The sequence below is a fragment of the Spea bombifrons genome, chromosome 6, assembly GCF_027358695.1.
Source record: "Spea bombifrons isolate aSpeBom1 chromosome 6, aSpeBom1.2.pri, whole genome shotgun sequence".
Classification (NCBI taxonomy): domain Eukaryota; kingdom Metazoa; phylum Chordata; class Amphibia; order Anura; family Pelobatidae; genus Spea; species Spea bombifrons.
This window is the reverse complement of record NC_071092.1, coordinates 1,667,501-1,687,661: the sequence shown is the minus strand read 5'-3', so window position 1 is coordinate 1,687,661 and position 20,161 is coordinate 1,667,501. Positions and strand designations below refer to the sequence as shown.

The window sequence follows — 20,161 nt, the reverse complement described above, 5'->3', positions numbered from 1 at the left end:
TTACGATGCAGAGAGACGGCCTCGTCCGGCCAGAGATTCCTTATGGATTCCGAAACCAGTTACAAGGATGGTCAGCACTTAATTCCGTCCAATCACATTAGTGATCACTCAGCGGGAACGCTGGTTAAAGCTGGTATTGAATTCCGCCTTTAATTAAATGCATTTGCCCAGTTTTTTTTTTTTTAATTAAAAATCGGAAACAACGTAACATTCCTGGCCCCAGTGAGGTGGGTTTGAATACTGGAGGGGTGAGAAATACATTGTATCCCGAGGGATGGGAGCTGTAATTGTCCGGCCCGATACGTTGAATTAGGCAGTGGATCTTTTTTTTTTGTTTGGGTCCATGAAATAGATTAAGGATTAGGGTTTTTCCATACAAGAAGCACCGAGGAGGACCCCGAGGAGGACCCCGGGTTCTTCACGCTATGAAGGGGAGTCGTCTACCTTCTCACAGCTTAGTAAATCACTCCCTCTTCAATATTTAGCTGTAGATATCAGTAACATCGCTAATTAAGCCCGGATCCAAATAACGTTGGCTTCCGGGGAGCGCTTCCCTCGTCTCACGGTCCAAGTGTGTATGAAAATGAAGAGGGTTTCGAGACAGAAGCATCTTTTCCTGGCTTGTGAACGGGGCGGCTTTGGCAGCGGCCGGCGGCACTGCTTGCCAAACGGACGCCGACAACGCGCTTTCATCCGCCTGGAACTGTTAAATGAGGCACAAAAATACCATCTCCTCCCGCGATCCCGGCGCAAACGCCAGAGATCAGGACTGCTGGAAATAAACACAGGGAGCCGTCTATCAGGAAATTAACCCCACGTCTGCCAGGAGGAAAGCAAAGCCCGGCCGCACAGTGCATGCGCTGCCGAGGTGGCGCTTTCAGGATTTTAATGTCAGGGGTTTGTTGTTTTGCGGAAGCACCGGTAGGTTTTGCTCTTTTTTTTTTCTCAAATGCTTCCTGACAGCTGTCAAAGTCGTCCGCGGTCGGCTATGAAGTTAATGGCATGCGATGTGGCGCGAGGCGGCAGCGTCGCCTGCGCAGAGACAGACGAGCAAATAATTATCTGAGCTGGAAACAAACAGGATGAAAAGAAATACCTTATTTTGCATTTTCCCAAGAAAATGTGGTCCAATGCGGATAGTTGTTGTACCACCTGTTACTGAATTAACTGGAAATGCGTTTCTTTGACTAGAGGGTGGTAGGTATTTGCAGCAGATCCCCAGTACAGGTGGTAGAGGCAAAAAAAGTGACGGAAAGAAAATATGCATAGACGTACGGCTCCTAAATCTAAGAGGAGACCAACGACTGATTAATGTCTTTACAGCATGAGAAACAGGCGACTAAACAGGGGCCAGATGGGGCCGATCTGCCGGCAGGTTCTGAACCAGGGCTGATTGGTGCTGGAAACATAGAGTTCCTCGGCCCATGGACCACCAGCTCGCGTCCAGTGTGCAAATGGAGAAAAAGGACCAGTTTGGTGGTCACCGTGACCTTCACGCCGTATGGCCTGTCCAGGAATCATCGATAAGGGCCGCCTGAGTTTACTGGGCTTTAGTAGTTATTGACCTCAGCGGGTCCGACATCTTGGACGACTGAGCTGAGCCCATTTTAACGACTACAAGAGATGCTGTTGCCACTTTTTCCTGTGTCTCTGTGTCACTTGGTGTGTCTGTATCCTGTGTGTCTCTCTGTATGTTTCTGTGTGTCTCTGTATGTCTTTCTGTGTGTCACTCAGTGTCTCTGTCTTTCTTTGTGTCTCTCTCTAGGACTCTCTATGTCTCCCTGAGTGTCTCCCTATGTCTCTGCGCGCCTCTCTCTCTCTGTGTGGTGAGGTGGTGCCCGCGCTGCGCGCTCTCGGCTCGCTGCTGCCCCCTGGCGGCTGATCGGCCCCGCCCGGTGCATGCTGGGAGTGTTGAGTCATGGGGCTGTCAGCTCCCGGTCGGGGGGAGTCTAGATGAGAGCGAGGAGAGGGGCAGCAGCTGCCGCAGGGAGAGACCCTCAGAGCCCACCCTGTACCCCAGACATGGAGCCGGACAGCGAGAGGTGAGGGCAGGAGGGGCAGGGAGCGGGAAAGAGGGGAGAGAGGGGCAGGGAGGGGGTAACAGCATCCTCATCATCCTCCCTATAATAACCGCTAGAATAAGCAGGGAGAGGAGGATCATGGCAGAGAAGGTACCAGCCTGGCAGCAAATCAGTGCCTGGTATACACAATAAACACACAATACACACACAACACACACTTTACACACAATACACAGCACACAGAACACACTTTACACAGATCACACACAATACACGGTATACACACTATACACAGATCACACAGCATACACACCACCCACTAAGCACAGAACACACACAATACACACACTATACACAGCACATAATACACACAATACACAGATCACACAGTATACACACACAATACACACCACACACTATGCATAGAACACACACAATACATAGCACATAATACACAGATGACACAGTATACACACAATACACGCACTACACACACACACACAATACACACCACACACTATGCACAGATCACATACTCCGCTGTCTCACATACTCCAGGCTCTTTACACATCACATGCATCTTAGCGTGTTTGACACATACAGACTGTGTGTGGTACATGTACAGAGCAGGCTGGAGGCATGTCTGAATACACGTATGTATTTCTTACCTCATACATGTGCAGAACATACACATTTCATACATTTGTTGCACACCTTGCATATTACATGTTACACACACATCACACGCATGCTGGGTATTACCTGGGTGTATTATCATGTACTGGGTGTTACTGGGGTGTATTATAATGTACTGGGTATTACTGGGGTGTATTATCATGTACTGGGCGTTACTGGGGTGTATTATAATGTACTGGGTATTACTGGGGTGTATTATCATGTACTGGGCATTACTGGGGTGTATTATTATGTACTGGGCATTACTGGGGTGTATTATCATGTACTGGGCATTACTGGGGTGTATTATTATGTACTGGGTATTACTGGGGTGTATTATCATATACTGGGTATTACTGGGGTGTATTATCATATACTGGGTATTACTGGGGTGTATTATCATGTAGTGGGTATTACTGGGGTGTATCATCATGTACTGGGTATTACTGGGGTGTATTATCATGTACTGGGTATTACTGGGGTGTATTATCATGTACTGGGTGTTACTGGGGTGTATTATCATGTACTGGGTGTTACTGGGGTGTATTATGTACTGGGCATTACTGGGGTGTATTATCATGTATTGGGCATTACTGGGGTGTATTATGTACTGGGCATTACTGGGGTGTATTATCATGTACTGGGTATTACCGGGGTGTATTATCATGTACTGGGTATTACTGGGGTGTATTATCATGTACTGGGTATTACCGGGGTGTATTATCATGTACTGGGTGTTACTGGGGGGGTATTATCATGTACTGGGTATTACTGGGGGGGTATTATCATGTACTGGGTATTACCGGGGTGTATTATCATGTACTGGGTATTACCGGGGTGTATTATCATGTACTGGGTATTACCGGGGTGTATTATCATGTACTGGGTGTTACTGGGGTGTATTATCATGTACTGGGTGTTACTGGGGTGTATTATCATGTACTGGGCGTTACTGGGGTGTATTATGTACTGGGCGTTACTGGGGTGTATTATCATGTACTGGGTATTACCGGGGTGTATTATCATGTACTGGGTGTTACTGGGGTGTATTATGTACTGGGCGTTACTGGGGTGTATTATCATGTACTGGGTGTTACTGGGGTGTATTATCATGTACTGGGTGTTACTGGGGTATATTATCATGTACTGAGTGTTACTGGGGTGTATTATCATGTACTGGGTGTTACTGGGGTGTATTATCATGTACTGGGTGTTACTGGGGTGTATTATGTACTGGGCGTTACTGGGGTGTATTATCATGTACTGGGTGTTACTGGGGTGTATTATCATGTACTGGGTGTTACTGGGGTATATTATCATGTACTGAGTGTTACTGGGGTGTATTATCATGTACTGAGTGTTACTGGGGTGTATTATGTACTGAGTATTACCTGCAGTCAGGTCAGGTTCCCCCGTTATTCTAATATTTGGGGGTCCCTACTTCACCCCTCGGCCCCTTTTATTGGCACCCCTGTGGTTTGTGGAGTTTGGGCAGTCAGCTCTCCTGTTATATGGAGGCAGTTTTCCCCACACCCATCACTAGCAGCCATACGATGCTGGGCTTCAGTCTCCCACAAGTGGGCCCAGTCCTCTTCCTTGGCCTTTAGCACCCGAGTGCCGGACGCATGCATTGTGTCTGGACCCAAGTGATGGAGGAAGCCTCACATCCCTCTTCGTGTGACAGCCAGCCTGACCAATCCGGTTACAGAGTGACTGTGGGCTGGCCAGTGGCTGCGTGCAGGGGGCGGGTCTCTCTGCTGTGGTCCCCTGGTCCAGAGGTTTGTGTCCTGTCTCCTCTGCAGTGTCTGCCCCCCCATCCCCGCCCAGGCACAGCGCTGCACAGGGGGCTAGATGGGGGCTTTATCATCCTGCCGGCCTCGATTACCCCCTCACTGCTAAGCCCACCAATCCTGCTGCATATTACACTAAGGCATCAGCTGCTGCATTACCTCTTGGGATGCAGAGCCGACAATCACTGTGAGCGGGAGAAGGATGATTGGATGCTGAGGGTCTGCAGCATCTGAGGGTCTTGCTGCTGATCCATTACTTTAAATCTCATCACCCCGAGGCGGTGGCTTCTCTCCCATCTCTCCCCATTCACCAAGTACCGGTCTGAATACTTCCCTCCTCCATGCCTTCCTCCTGTATCCTCCATTTTTTTTTTATATATATTTACCCCAAACCTGTTTTAACCATTATCAGTTTCTTTTTAACCCTTTGTCTGCCGGTTGGATGCTTCCACTCACTTGCCTTCAAAGGGTTAAATGGGAATTAAGGCAGTTGATGCTGAAGCCCGCTTCCCAGACCCAGAATGCGGAGTGAATCGGATTCTAATCACAAGCTCTTTTACCCCCCCCTGTACTCCAAGAAAGCGCAAGGCATTAATGGAGGAACATTTAAATCCCCCAGTATGGAGGCAGAAAAGATGCCCCCCCGAGTGTGCGTCTGAGCGCGTCACACTCTGTCAGGATTAAGAGCAGGGAAAAAAAAGCACTTTAACATTTATTCCTCGCATCAGAATATTAACGTCACGTAAACCCCAAACCGGCAATTTTCCAAGCGACCCCCCTCCCCATTTTTTTACCTGTACTGTTCGCTAAAAAATGACTAACCAATACCCGAGATGTGAAAGATGCTCGTACACCCACTCTGCCGAGTTAAAGCCCCCCAAAATCTCCCTGATTTTTTTTTTGATGGGGACACTTAATTGTAATGCGGCACAAAAAGCAGGCGCTGATTGGTGGTTGCCATACAAACTACAAAAAAAAAAAAAAAAGCATGCAAATACATTCTACAGGCTTTAATTCAGGTTTCATATCAAGTGGAACAGCACTAAAACGACGCGGCGTGGGGATGAAACGTTTGCTATACTTACTACACTGCGTAAAGTGTAAGCTCTGGTGCCTAGAGCCCACCACGCTGTCTGCCTTTGGGCGTTTTTGATCATGTCCTTTTCCCAACTAAACACCGGTTGCAGCCTTACCTGTTGTTATAGGGAATGTAAAGTAACAAAAAAATTAGAAACCCCATTATGGGCGAACCAGGGGAGCAGCCATCTTTACTTCCTGTTCACAGGATCTGCAGGATTATTCCTCCCCGGTAAGGTATCACTCTGCTATCGTTAAGTTTCTGATTGGTGCTAATCGCTCCAGGCAGCCATTGTAAGGTTGGGGTGAGAAGAAGAAGATTAGAGCACTTTGGGCCAGTAAATTGATTAAATAAAACTTGCTCTGCCACAGGATGCCCCTGACTTCCATAAAGTCCATTTTTAAACTAAATATCAATGAAATAACAAAAAAAAGCACAATCTGTAGGTCCTTTCAACCAATTCAATTTTTAATGCTAAAAGTTATGATGGCAACAGCCCCCCTTTAACAGAACATTCTGTCCATTATATAGATTTTTTTGCCATTTTTATATTGTAAGAAAATGACCCAAAATACCCCATTGGGGGTAAAAGCACTCAGTGGGGGGCGGTGGGTTAAATCACAAGTTTTGGAAAGTCTCACCTGCGGACGCTGATTTCCTGCTGGGTTTTTACCTTTTTTTCCTCTTGTTTTCTTGGTTTCTGAGAAAGAAAAATGGCCAAGTTTCCAAAGCAGGTTCCCGGCGTCGCTGTAAGCAGAGAATTATTTATCGAAAGCTATATGTTTTTTTATGTTTTTTAAACACAATTCTGTCAAATAAATTATTCAGGAGCCTCGGTCTTTTATTGCCAGACGCACCGTGTGGAGTCCATTGATTTGTCTCGCAGAGAGACGCTCGTCTGTTAAAGGGACCCTCATGGAAAAGATTTTTTGGTGGTGTTTAGAGTCCGCGCAATAAAGAATGCGTTCGTTTTTTCCTACAATCAACCCTTAACCCTGTTACCCTAACTCTAACCTTAACCCTAACCCTAACCACTAACCCTCTAACTCCTAACCCTGGAACCTTAACCCTAACCACTAACCCTAACCTTCTAACACCTAACCTTAACCCTAACGTTCTAACCCCTAACTCGAACCCTCTAGCCTTAAGCCTCTAGCCCAGGGGTGTCCAACTTGCGGCCCTCCAGCTGTCCAGTGTGCAAATGGAGAATACTCCCATACTCATCAGACAGCCCCTTAGCTGAAAGAGCATTGTGGGAGATGTAGTCCTGCAGCAGCTGGAGGCCCGCAGGTTGGACACCCCTGCTCTAGCCTTAACTCTAACCCCTAACCCTCTAAGCTTTTACCCCTAACCCTGTAACACTCCAACTCTAACTCCTAACCCTCTAACTTTAAACCCTAACTCATAACCCTTAACCCTTTAAACTAACCCTAACCTAACCTTAATCTTGATCCTAAACCCTAACCTAATCCTAACCCCAGCCAACAGACCTAACCATTTTTTTCAATTTCTGCCCTTTACACCTAAATCTACTCCCAGTATCCCCAACCTGCGCCTGTCAGAGCCCATTATAATTAGAGATTATTAATGCTTAATCGGTGGGGAATTTGTGAGCTTCGGGGAAAGGGTTATTTTTGGTGGAGGGGGGGCTGCTTTTTAGGTTTGGGTTGAAGAATTATCAGCACATCAATCCAGAATTATTTTCCGCAGGGATTTAACCAGCGAGGCTCTGCAATACATTGCACAACCCGGTCTGGTTCTGCGGGGGTTAAATCTGAAGCTGCCTATAGACATCTGTTGGCACGCGGCGGCTCGATTTAGATTCTACCCCATCAGCAGGAAAAAGACTCTGCTGTGGTCTGGGAGCCTCTCCTGCGTTTGCTAAAACATCTAATTGCTGTACAGACCCCCCCTATGATCTGTAGCGAGTGATACTTTGTACATATATGTATCGCCGTATGTAAGGGGCGCAGAGCGAGCGGTAAAAAAATCCCGTTAATTGCTTTTTGCAGCGTTAGAAGGGCTGGGGGTCTAAATGTGGCCTTTAAACACTAACTCGAGCGCAATAACGATTTCATTCACTTATGAAGATTGTTTTTGGGTCTTTTGAAGCTTTCTAAAGGTTTGCTTAAAGAAATGGACAGAGCCGTATTAGCCCGATAGAGTCGCCGAGTCATATAAGCTTTTGGGAACTCAGAGGTCTCTTCCTCAGATGGAAAGAAAGGTCTGGTTGGGGCTGGGAGGGTTCTCCAAATATCGTTACGTTCCAGAACCTGAAACGCTGTCCCTTTAACAGCTAGAAACGTTCCCATTGCATTAGTTTTACCGAGCGATCTGCTAAACGGTGCGTATATCTGCCACACGCTGGCCATTAGAGCCGCTTTGTAGGAACGTTGGTGTGAAAAGGCCGCATCCGCCCCAAAACAGGGAAATTCATATTTATTTCCTCGCGGCGGAGAAGAATATTCTGCTCGGAGTCTTATCAGAACTAAGCAGGTTGGTATCATCATCCTCCAAACGGCAGCTACGCCGCGGCATCATAAAAAAATCCTGCGCGCTTCTCGGATCGCGGGGGTCGGTTCGCTCTAAACAAGATTTGACAGTATTGGCAAATTCTGTCGTTAGACCCTTTAACCATTTCATATTTTCACCCAAACGATAAAAACGCTCTCTTCTTTAAAAATAGATTTTCGGCCGACGTTTCTAGGCCGTCCCGAAATCACAAAAATCTCGTTACCCAAAGTGCATATATTAGTCATTTTTTCCACATACAGATATAATTTATATATATATATATATTTTATTAAATTTTTGGAACACTCTAAATGTTTTTTTTCCCTGGGATTTCTGGATTTGCAGCCCCTTGCGGTGGGATTTAATAAGCATTAAAGAGCTTCGGAGTTCCGGCGCGGTCTCGGATGTCTCTGTCTCGGAGTTGCCCCTCTGATACATGTTAGATGTTCGGTGCGTCCCCTTCCAGTACCGCCGTCCCGCTGTTTCGCGCTCCGTAAGACCCCTCTTTCAGCTCTGCCGCCGCAGTAACTCTGCGTCCCTTTGAGGTTTTCTCTCTTTGTGAGGTCTTCACGCCGGCCTCGGATTTTCACATCTCGGTTCCAGCTGCTTGCTTTTTTTTCTCGGTTATGTCTTTTTTTTGATGATCTTATTGTGACTTCGGAGAAGTCTTTGTGCCTGCGCAGGTGCGGCGCGTAGAAAAAAACCCCGGGTTCGGAAAATGCGCCCCCCCCGATAATACGTGAAAACGGCCTTCCTTGTTATGATTATTAACGATCGTAATAAATTAATCCAACATATTCTGTACTTGAGCTTATAACCCCCAAAGCAAATAGGGAAAAAGGAGATTAAAACCAAAGTCATTAAAACCGCATCGCAGAGCAGCTTTCTAGGGGCTATTAACCCCTTGTAGACAACTTTATTAATTCAAGCAGATTCAATTCTTTGTATTTTGGGGATTTTAGGGAAATAGTTTATTGCTTCCTGTCTCCTTAATAAAAACTGATGCGGTCCGTACCCCAGAAAGGGAGACAGGAACGGATTCATGTGGTGATGAGGCTTTGGTCGAGGTGCTTTGGACCCCCTTCTAACCCCGCTTTCTCTGTACGAGTCCCGACCCCAGGATCCGAGCCGAGGGACCTAAACGATTATATGGTCGGGGATTTGGGGAAATAGAGGAATGCCACCCAAAACCCAAAGGCAAAGGGACGGAAATGATCGGAGTAAATGTTCAGCCGCAGGTCAACGGACTACTGCGCTTTCCATTCTCCGGCCGATTGAAACGGAGGAAAGCGGGAGTGAAAGCTGATTTGTAGTTACATTTAATGACCGCATATACCCGATACTCCGATAGCTGATCCCGGGGCAATATTGCTAATTACCTGACCTATAAGTCGGGTAAGGATCCTTCAGATGGTTGATTATGGAGTCTGTAGCCGCGCGTCGCTCTGTATCGGTCACGTTAAATATGTGCATTTATTCCTAACGGTTCTTTTCTCCCCGTCTCGTTTGTTTCCTCCCTGGCTTGAGTTGATGTTTACTAAACTTACACTACTCTGCCTCGTTGTGTTTTGTAGATTCCTACTTGGCCTGTCCAAATGACGCCTAAAGAAAGAGGGTGATGAAGCCCCCTGCCAAAGCCTAGGTGTTCAGAGCGTGAAGCAGTATTTCGAGCTGTTGCTACAATCCCCTTGCCTGGTGCCACACTACAGCCCAGCCATGTACGGGAGCGCTCGCACTATCACCAACCTGGAAGGGAGCCCTTCCAGATCACCTCGATTGCCAAGGTCACCACGACTTGGCCACAGGCGAACGAGCAGTGGCGGCGGCGGCGGTGGAGGAGCCGGGAAGACATTGTCTATGGAGAACATCCAGTCCCTCAATGCAGCCTATGCAACTTCTGGACCCATGTACCTGAGCGATCATGAAGGGGTGGCTTCGACAGCATACCCGAAAGGCACGATGACTCTTGGAAGGGCTACTAATCGAGCGATGTACGGAGGAAGGGTCACCGCCATGGGTAGCAGCCCCAATATCGCTTCTGCTGGCCTCACCCATACCGATGTCCTCTCTTACACCGACCACATAGGCATATCCAGCGCTGCTCACCATCACCACCATCACCACCAAGTTCCTTCCATGCTAAGACAAGTTAGAGACAGCACCATGCTGGACCTCCAAGCCCAGCTGAAGGACCTGCAGAGAGAAAACGAGCTTCTTAGGAAAGAACTGGACATTAAAGACAGCAAGTTGGGTTCCTCCATGAACAGCATCAAAACGTTCTGGAGTCCTGAGCTGAAGAAGGAAAGAGTTCTTCGAAAGGAAGAGGCGGCCAGGATGTCTGTGCTGAAGGAGCAGATGAGAGTGTCCCACGAAGAAAATCAGGTATTTGGGTGGGAGATTCTGGGGCGAGGGGGACACAAGATGTTTGCCGGCGGTTTAAGATGAAGAGTATCCGTGGTTTAAATATCACATGTTTTTTTTTTACATAACACCTCGGAATGGTTTAAGAATTCGGAGGACCCAGAGTTTGAAGCTTTCCAATTTTCACACGTTTCCTAGAAAAAGAAAATAGGTAGAAATGATATAAAAAAAATAAGAAAAATAATATAATATTTGTCAGGATATATTTTAAGATTTTATGGTGATTACGCCACATTTATTACTCTGCATCTGAAATACTCTTTACAAATAACTCCATGGAACAGCCTCAATCCTGTTAATTTTATACATCCCAGAGTAAAAAGCCATGATAAATGCCAACTGTCCCTGTTTTGGGTGGGCAGTCCCTCTTTCTTTTAATTGCATAGTTTGAAGGTCATCCTACAGAATCTCTCTTTAGCTGAGCAAATACGTTTAATAACCTCGCACCGGATCTGAGGTTTAAAGGCTCCCGGCTCTTCCTTATCTATACAGACATTGTGGGTGTTTTTGGCCTCAGCACATATTTGCTCGTCCATATCGGATTCTTCAATCTGTTCCTCTACGATGTCTGTAATTATGTTTTCTATTAGAAGTTTAATGATGCTCTGGGAGTCAGAAATAATGAGGAAGGAGAAGGACCAGAAGCTAGCATGTGACACGAGGCAGAGAGCCAGGGAGTGCAATGAGTGTGAGTCAGGGTGATGAGCGTGAGTCAGGGTGATGAGTGTGAGTCGGGTTGATGCGTGTGAGTCGGGTTGATGCGTGTGAGTCGGGTTGATGCGTGTGAGTCAGCGTGATGAGTGCCCTGGTATTGGGCAAATTCACCGAAACTAAAAAACGACCATCCAGTCGCCCGTTTCACCTGCTGTAACGACTCAAACCTTAATCAGTTGTTGGTCTCGTCTTAGATTCAGGAGCCGTATGTCTATCCCATGCATGTTTAACTCCTCACACTGTATTACCCTCTACCACTTCTGCTGGGAGGCTGATCCACTTATCTACTACCATCTCAGTAACGTAAAACTATTGTGCAGATGTTCTGAAACCCTTTGCTCTTGTTCTTAACCTTGCCATTGACAGAAAGCTGTGTTTTTGGTGAGCCCACCTCGTTTCACAGTCCCCCCCCCCAATAACACGCAAAGTCAGCAATAAAACGTCTGCACCTTAAACCCTCTACATTATCTTCTCTTCTTCGGTTTCTCGTCAAAGAGAATTTTTTTGTATATTTGCTAACCAGAAATTCAATGACTTTCGAAGAATTAGTATACAACGATTTTTACACTTATTTTTTAACATTTCTCATAGCTTTAGACTTTGCCAAGAAATCTACAGAACAAACACTGAGGAAGGTCCGGGGCTTCCCCGACCCGCTCTCCTCGCTTCCCCTGACCCGCTCCACGCTCTCCCTGCTCTATGCTCTCCCCGTACTCCCCGCTCTCCCCGCTTTTTTAAACACAAGCAGGATTTGCACGATGTGAACGCGGGAAGGTCAGATATCGCCTGCGGCTAAAACTGGTTTTATAACAAATGAAACAGATCGAGCCCCAGGACGGCCGAGGGGCCGAGAGTTTGCTCCGCGTTCTCTGTCTGATCCACTGAATCCCCCCGGCCAACGCATATTGCAAGAATAAAATAAAGTGGAGCAAATTTATACCCGGGGCTGACATAGAGCAGGCTTAGGTGATCGGGGCCAGCATGGGGCAAATGTGATAGAATCCTCAATATAAGACAAGGACCAGGGCAGGCCGTACAGCTAGAAAGGGGGCAGATTAGACGGGGTCAGGGGCTTTTACCTACCAAATGATTTAGGTTTCTGTGAATTAATTATAAAGATTAGAACAATTTGCGTTCCCCAGGATCCTATCGATTTATTTTTATTCTGCCCCTGAACCGTTGCGTTAGCACGTAATCTGCCCCAAAGCCTGTTCCTTTTGCATCAGAAATCATCTTTTTTATAATTTTTTTCATAAATTCTACATTTTTGTTAGTTTGTAACAAGTTAAAGACAAACATCTGAATTATATTATTTTAATTAGATATTTTTGTTGCATTTTATTATTAGAGTCATTTTCTTAACGTTAAATCCGCTGTTGAAAGGGTTCGAGTGAAACATTGTTACAGCTTTTGTTACTTCGCTGTTTCAGGCAGAGAGGGTTATTTGACCCAAAGATCGAAAATACAGTTCCCTCTAGATTGTAAGCTCCTTTGAGCAGGGCGCTTCTCACCTGTTGTTTCCGTAAGTCGAATAGTCATGAGATATATATATATATCACTCGTTTTCTCCTGTTTGCCCCTTGTACGGCGCTACGGAATATGATGGTGCTATATATAAACAATAAATAATAATTTCCCATATCAGCCGGAAATAGGCAGTCATTACAAACATATTATAGAAATCAAACCTGACATTTTGTGCTTGTGGATTTTTTCTTAAACTATTAACTTTTCCCGTGTGACAGTAAATGCCCCCCAGGGCCGGAGCAGATTCCTTGTTCTTAATTAAAGCCTTTGGGGTCCGCGCTCTGCTCAGCGCATTTTCCCGGCAATAACACGAAGATGCAGGATTTTCTCGTTAATTACTGTAAATACGATAAGGGATAAAGTGCGGTCTGATCCGGGTCTATATGATCCGTACGTATCCTGGACGACAATCAGTGACGTTACGGGGGCTTTTAGGAGCTCCAGAGAATGCAGAGAAGCCATTCGGAATACGGCGTCTATTCGCTAAACTGTGAGTTGGGGGAAATGGAACATTATATCGCACCGGATAAGCCCCCTCTTTATGGGTTTTTAGCGTCGAGGGCCAGGCTGGAGCTCCCCAGTGTAGATTTAAACCAGTGATGGTGACGTTGGGGAGAGGAGAATCCCAAATATCATAAAAAAGAAATCACATATTTAAAAAGAAAAGAGCAGAAAACACAGAAAAGTATTTTTTTATTGTGATCGGAGTAAATGCCTTATTCTTGGATGCGTCAGATTTTTCTCTGCCGGAGGATTTGGAGATTCGTAGTTCTTGGACAGTGAGCTTGGTTGGCGCTCCATGGCGCGGAGCCGTTAGTTCTGCAGCTCAGCCGTCTTCCAGGAGCTCAGCTTGTTTCTTCGTAAAGCCTGTGAGATTAGATGTGTCTCCTGACTTACAGTTTAGTGAATAAACCCCTATACGCGCACGCACTTAGTCCTCTTGCAGCGCAGAGACGCTGACGTTGAAACAGTTTGTATGGATATTATATATACGGCTCTTCCCGAGATCCCAAGAACTTAACTCGTTTTTATAATGTCTTGTGGGGTAAATTAGATGAACCTAGAACGAGTCCATGAGGAGACCCTGATGAGGCCATACAGGTGAAGGACGTTTGGGGCGATGATTCCCGAAATAAAAGACGGCAGATGTAAGGAGACTCGTCCTTTACTGTCCTTTACTGTCCTTCGGTGTTTTGCCTCTTTCCTTATCTGATGGTCTTGTTCATGCGCAGACAGGAGCAGGCGATGAGTGATTATCACCCCGCTAGACGATCTATATGATCTGTACGTTTCCTGGACGACAATCGGTTACATTACGAAGGCTTTCACTACATTGTGAGTTGGGGGACAGGGGGAGTGAAACATTATATCTCACCAGCTAAGCCCCCACTTTATGGGTTTTAGCATCGAGGGCCAGGCTGGAGCGCCCCAGTGTATATTTAAACCAGCGACGGCGACGTTGGGGAGAGGAGAATCCCAAAAATCACATATTTCCACAAAACAATGAACAGAAAACACAGAATAGCGGCTGATATGATGTCACCAAACGTGCCCCGCGGTGACTCAGACACAGTGAGCCGATGCCAGTTTAAAGCGGCGCCACATGGTCCGGCAGATGGCGTTTCACGGCGATTTAAACGTTCGTCTAATGATGTCTCCATCAAAAAGCACGGATACTGCCGCAGGTTTAATCGTCCCGTCTGCTACAGGTGAGAGCGCCACGGGAAGAAAATACAGCGCAAAACTATCAGCGAATGGAACAGGAAAGGGCCTTTCAATTGATGTAATTCTCTAAGTTATTGGAGGTTTGACTAAGTTTTACTTTACTGAGAGGATGGTAGATAAGTGGAACAGCCTCCCAGCAGAAGTGGTAGAGGGTAATACAGTGAGGGGATTGAACATGCATGGGATAGACATACGGCTCCTGAATCTAAGACTGATTAAGGTTTGAGTCTTTACAGCAGGAGAAACGGGCGACTAGACGGGGGCCGGATGGGGCCGATCTGCCGGCGGTGACATTTGTGAAATAAGGAACGTTAGATTGATTTCATGTAAGAGAAAAAAACTATAAAGGCTAAACGTTAATCTGCGTTGGAAGGACCCCCAGCGGCCATTTATGTCGTTTCCATAAAAAACCCTCTAAAAAAATCAATAACTCCCCCCGGATATTTCTCGGCTCGCTTAGATACGTAGAGAAAGAGCAGAAAAGCAGCAGTCGGCTCATCTCGCAGCCCTTTTAGAATCACTTTTTACTTATTAATTATGTAGGACGTCGCTCTGCTTTCTTGAGTTCTTTTACTGTGTCTCCCTGCACTACTTCCACTGGAAGTCTATTCCAGGTATCTACTACCCTTTTTGTAAAGAAGCATCTTCTCACATTTACCCCTCTGCCTTCCTTATATATTTTTTGACCACAGAGGTGTTGTTACCCCATAAGAACCTTAATATCCCCCCCCATGTCTGGACGTGAAGGGGTTACTCGCCGCCTGACACCAATCGTGAGATTAATTTCCTCCCGTTTATAAAAATGTAAATCAGCGCGGGGAGCTTTGAACTTCCAAATCCCTTTAAAGCCCCTTTTTTAGGTTAAACTCTTGAATTTTTGATCGATATTAATGTCTTTTTTTTTAAGTGTCAGAGAGAAATTCGGGTGATTTATGTAGAATTAAAATTTACAAAATTTTTGACTTTTTTAGGATTTGTTTTATCTTGATGTCATTTTCTGCAATAAATATTAATAGTTTTACTGGATGCGTCAATTAATACTAAAAAATGTAAAGAAAGCTGTGACAAACCTAACATTAACCCTTTGCATGCTGCTTTGCGGAGTACCGATGTATAAGGACCCCGCGCACGAGGCCGGTAAAGGATGAATGTAAATGATGAGTTTCCTGTGTGCCCACAGCGCCCCCTGCTGGATATATCGCATTATTACAGAATCCACGCTTCGTATCGCGTTCGGAGACTGCGGACGGCTCCATGCATTCTCATTGCTTACTTTTCATAACTGGGTTTTTTTTCCACCCCTGGCCTCCTAGTACTCATTTCTTAGAACTTCTAAGCGAGGCAGAGTCCCAACCGAATAACCCCCCCCCCCCGAAAAATAATGACCCCAAACATAGGCAGAGGTGCGCAGGAGACTTATTCGCTGTAGCAGGATGTAGAGATCAATGTGTAGGGAAGCCGCACAGATTGCGCCTGTAAACTCGGGGTAAACTCTTCCCTTTAAATGGGTAAAAGTTTGTTACATTGTAATAGTGATAATACGTTTTTAGTGGGGGTATTGGGGTATAAATATTTTTATGTGGGCTCCCCTGCAAAGTGTTTCTAGAGCCGTCGTAACGAATTATCCGGCGTATCGCCTTCTCCCCTGGGGGGGGGATTATACAAAATAGCGATTTCACGGATTGTCTCTATTTTTCGGGGTCGGATTAATCATCAACTGAGACAAAAGTTATGTAGGAGGATCGTGTGGCAGCGAGATAATCGACTCCCATCAACACGAGACAGCGGAAGGGATTCATGTGCGGAATGTAAGATAAAAGTGAAAAAGAGGCTTTCGAGTTTTAGGATTATGTTAATTTTCTCGTTTCCAGTAACTTTTGGAGCGAAAATTAAAGGAACATCCACAGTGAAAAGCTTGCAGTATCTGTCTGTCTGTCCGTCTATCTGTCTGTCTGTCTACCTGTCTATCTATCTATCCATTATCTATCATCTATCTATCTATCTATCTATCTATCTATCTATCTATCTATCTATCCATTATCTATCATCTATCTATCTATCTATCTATCTATCTATCTATCTATCTGTCTATCTATTATCTATCTATCTGTCTGTCTGTCTGTCTGTCTGTCTGTCTGTCTGTCTGTCTATCAGACGGAATAAGAATGTTACTTGCAGCGCCCAATGGGTCACGAGTCTGCTTTTGATGGCCTTTCGATGCCACCAATGGTTTACAGGTGGCCTCCAGATATTTTTGAGTTATAACTCTCATGACTCCAATCCAGGTAATGGGACGTTCAGCAAACTAGCGGAGGAGATCACGCAGCGCCTCGCAGATAACTGTATTGAGCCATTTAGGGGGACCTGGATGTGGGATTTTTGTTGCTTTTGGAATAAGAGGAACGTGTGAGATTTGGAAATCTGACAGTTAAACCTGGTGCCCTGAAAGCACCTGTGAATAGGCAGCTGGGAGAAGGCTGTGCTGGTGGATCGCGCAGGTACGCTTCCGAAATATTAGGAATGTTCTGTCTTCGCTAAGATCTCTCCCGAGCCGGGACTTTGTTCGTTTAGAGCAAATTCTCCAGTTACCAGATTGAAACCAATTTGCCCGGATCGAAAACTTTTTATCCCAACTAAGCTGAAACCTGTTAGTTTTGGAATTAGCGTTAGCGTTGGATCCTCTCCTGGGAGATCTCGGCCTGGAGAGCTTCGCGATCCAGAGAGCGTTCTGCGGAGCGCGACGATAACTGCTAGAGCTGTCTAGATCCTGGTCCTGAGAGCCAGAAACCCAACAAGCTTTCTGGATGACAAATAACTCATTCCGTGGTGATACAAAGTATTATTTACGGACTCTGCCAGGGTTCCGATACCCAAGGACTGGGGATCCAGACCCGGCACGGAACGTCTGAGTGATTTAATGGATGAACCCAGAAGTCAAACATGGATTCTGTCACATTGTTAGAATGCGGTTTCCTTTACATTCCATGAAAGGATCTAGAACCATTGTCCGCAAATCCCGAATGATCCTTTAGTTTCTAAGACGTGAGATAATTGTCCTCCAGAAGGCGACCGTTGGCCGGTTGGCGTCTCTGAAACCCAGTTTGTATAAAATGTTTCCATTTGCTTGGTTTTGTTCCCTCGCTTTGTCATTCCACGTGTCCTCGCGCAGTCACATTGTCTCCGTGTCCGGCGTGTGGCATCGCTTGCGATGCGGCACAAAAAGCTCTTTTGCTCTTCCGCTTCAGTTGTATATTTTTCGCTTGCATTTTACCTGCTTTTGTCTTGATTTTTGCTCCGTTTTTTTGTTTTATTTGCCATGCCGTTCAGCTAATGGATCCCAGGAAAACAAAGGTTTGTCAATTCTTCACAATGTTCCCCCTCCTTACCCCAAACCTATCAATGTTTTATTCTGTCTGCTTGTCACCACCCCAGGGTGAAACCTACAACGTACTCTCACTCTTTTCACTATTATCACTATGTTCACCAGAGTGCCTTATCATCTAAACCCAGTGCCACCAAAGCAGCTAACATGCAGGTACGCAGGTCGCGTCTGACCCCATCGCGGTGCTGAAGAATCTGTGAAAAAAGGGGAGTTTTCTGATTCTCCTTCTCAATACAAAAAGATACAAATGAATGAATAAATACTTAAACATTAAAGAATTCCTTCCCTTTTTCTGTGAATGCCACCATTTCCCTGGCACTAATTTACCGTGGAATTATCAGCATTTAAAAAAAATAAAAAAATATAAAATATAATTGAGTTTTTTTGGATAAATAAATGCAGAGCTCCCTCTGGAAATGTATATATTTTAGTTTTTAATAGATGTATAATAAATGTTTATATTTTAGTTATAATAGATTTCGTCCGGAACGTCGTGTAGATCAGACGGCTGATTATATGTCCCCTGAACGTCTCCGAGGGCCGGAGGGATGATTTTGAAAGTTAGGGTCGCGCGTTTCACGCTCAGACGTTTCAGTGACTCGTTTGACCCTTTGCCGTCGTTTGTTACATGAAGTCACATTTAATGGACTCGCGCAGTCTGCAGCCGTCGCGGCTTTGGAAGTTCTCAGTATATTTTCTTTCCCCAGCGATGCCAGCGAACGCGCCGGTAATTTACGGTAATGGCATACGTGCCGGGCACTTAAAACGGACTCGCGAATGTTCGCCTGGCTTGTAAACTTTCTGTCACTGACATGATCATAAAAATGTTTTGTGCGTGAGTGCGCAGGAATGTTTTTATTGGATCCAACGTGGCTTTACTACGCGGTGAAAGCTGTTAGGGCATGTAGTGCCATAAACCGGCGACGGGCTTTCCTTACCGTACGTGAATCCAAAACACATAAAGTGTGGAGATATAGATTCGGACTTTATCTCTAAGTTGGGTTTCATCTCTTGTAATCAGACCCAACGAAGTACTAAACAGCCTTGCAATGTATAGAATTTTTAATATTTAATAAAAAAAACCCAACTTAAGTCAAAGCCACGCCGAGAAGCCCAATTACATCAAAACTCAGGGAAAAAATTGTTGCTTTACATTTATGAAACTTACAAACTACACGGGCCGTTCGTAGAACCCGGTACTTCAAGATTATGATGGCCCCTACTACTTATTCCTCTCGCTTAACCCTTTGGTGACATAGTGGACGGGAGTATTGTCGCTTGTGCCTGCTTGCCTATGTAGCTCCACTTTTGCACTAATGTTTACATATGATGTCACACACCTTGTTCACAATGATTATTATTAGGATATATAGAATTTACAATCACTTTAAAGCACTCTGCTTCTGACCCAGATTAGTTAGTTTTTTATGTGCACCACCCTTAGATATGACCATTCCACCCACTTCTGCACTTCTTCCTGTTGTATTTTGGGGGTTGGGTGACCTAGAACGTTAATGTGACGATGTTCCTGTGTTCTAGCATCTACAGTTAACCATCCAAGCTCTTCAGGATGAGCTGAGGACTCAGAGGGACCTCAACCATCTCCTGCAGCAGGAAAGCGGGAACAGAGGGGCCGAGCACTTCACCATAGAGCTCACCGAAGAGAACTTCCGAAGGCTTCAGGCGGAACACGACAGACAGGCCAAAGAACTCTTCCTCCTCCGCAAAACCCTAGAAGAAATGGAACTGAGAATCGAGACGCAAAAACAGACACTAAGCGCTAGAGATGAGTCCATAAAGAAGCTCCTGGAAATGTTGCAGAGTAAAGGGTTGCCCTCAAAAGGAATGGAAGAAGACAACGAGAAGACGCGGCGTATGGTGGAGGCAGAGTCCCAGCTGAATCATTTGGAGGTGCTTTTAGACCAAAAGGATAAAGAAAACATTCACCTGAGAGAGGTAATTTTACTGCTTCCTCTAAAGATTGCAATTCTCTGTTTGATGAAATGTATCGGGAATCAGTGGGGGCTTTGTGAAGGACTTTGGACCAAATGCTTCATGGATACCAATGACCTCCACAAACCTTGTCACAACCATCAGCGACCAACTGTCCTACCCTGATAATGTATGGCGGATGTTTTGTAGATGTGTAGGGGGTACCAATTATGGCGCCATATTTTAAACCTAATCAATATATATATATGAATAAATGTTTGATCTTTTCACTGTCACCATTTTTACCTTCTTGAATATAAATGATTTAGTTCCTTGTCTGTGACAGAACACGGTCCCACTCCAGGCTGCCAAAAAAAAGAGA

At 45.5% G+C, this 20,161-nt stretch overlaps 1 protein-coding gene across 5 annotated transcripts in view; it reads left to right on the top strand.

Moving 5' to 3' along the window:
- Positions 1-1,998: 1,998 nt before the first annotated feature.
- Positions 1,999-20,161, top strand: part of ERC2 (ELKS/RAB6-interacting/CAST family member 2) — a 216,994-nt gene continuing 198,831 nt past the window's right edge. For 3 of the 5 annotated variants that reach the window (XR_008354815.1, XR_008354814.1, XR_008354813.1), the window contains exons 1-3: positions 2,000-2,042; positions 9,653-10,460; positions 19,387-19,803. Coding sequence is in view for 1 of the 5 variants with exons in the window: in XM_053468703.1 (XP_053324678.1) it covers positions 9,795-10,460; positions 17,793-17,816; positions 19,387-19,803 (1,107 nt within the window). In the remaining 4 variants the exon portion in view is untranslated. Of the gene's footprint in view, positions 2,043-9,652; positions 10,461-17,792; positions 17,817-19,386; positions 19,804-20,161 lie in introns of all 5 variants that reach the window. The other 2 variants (XM_053468703.1, XR_008354812.1) reach the window with 2 other exon arrangements.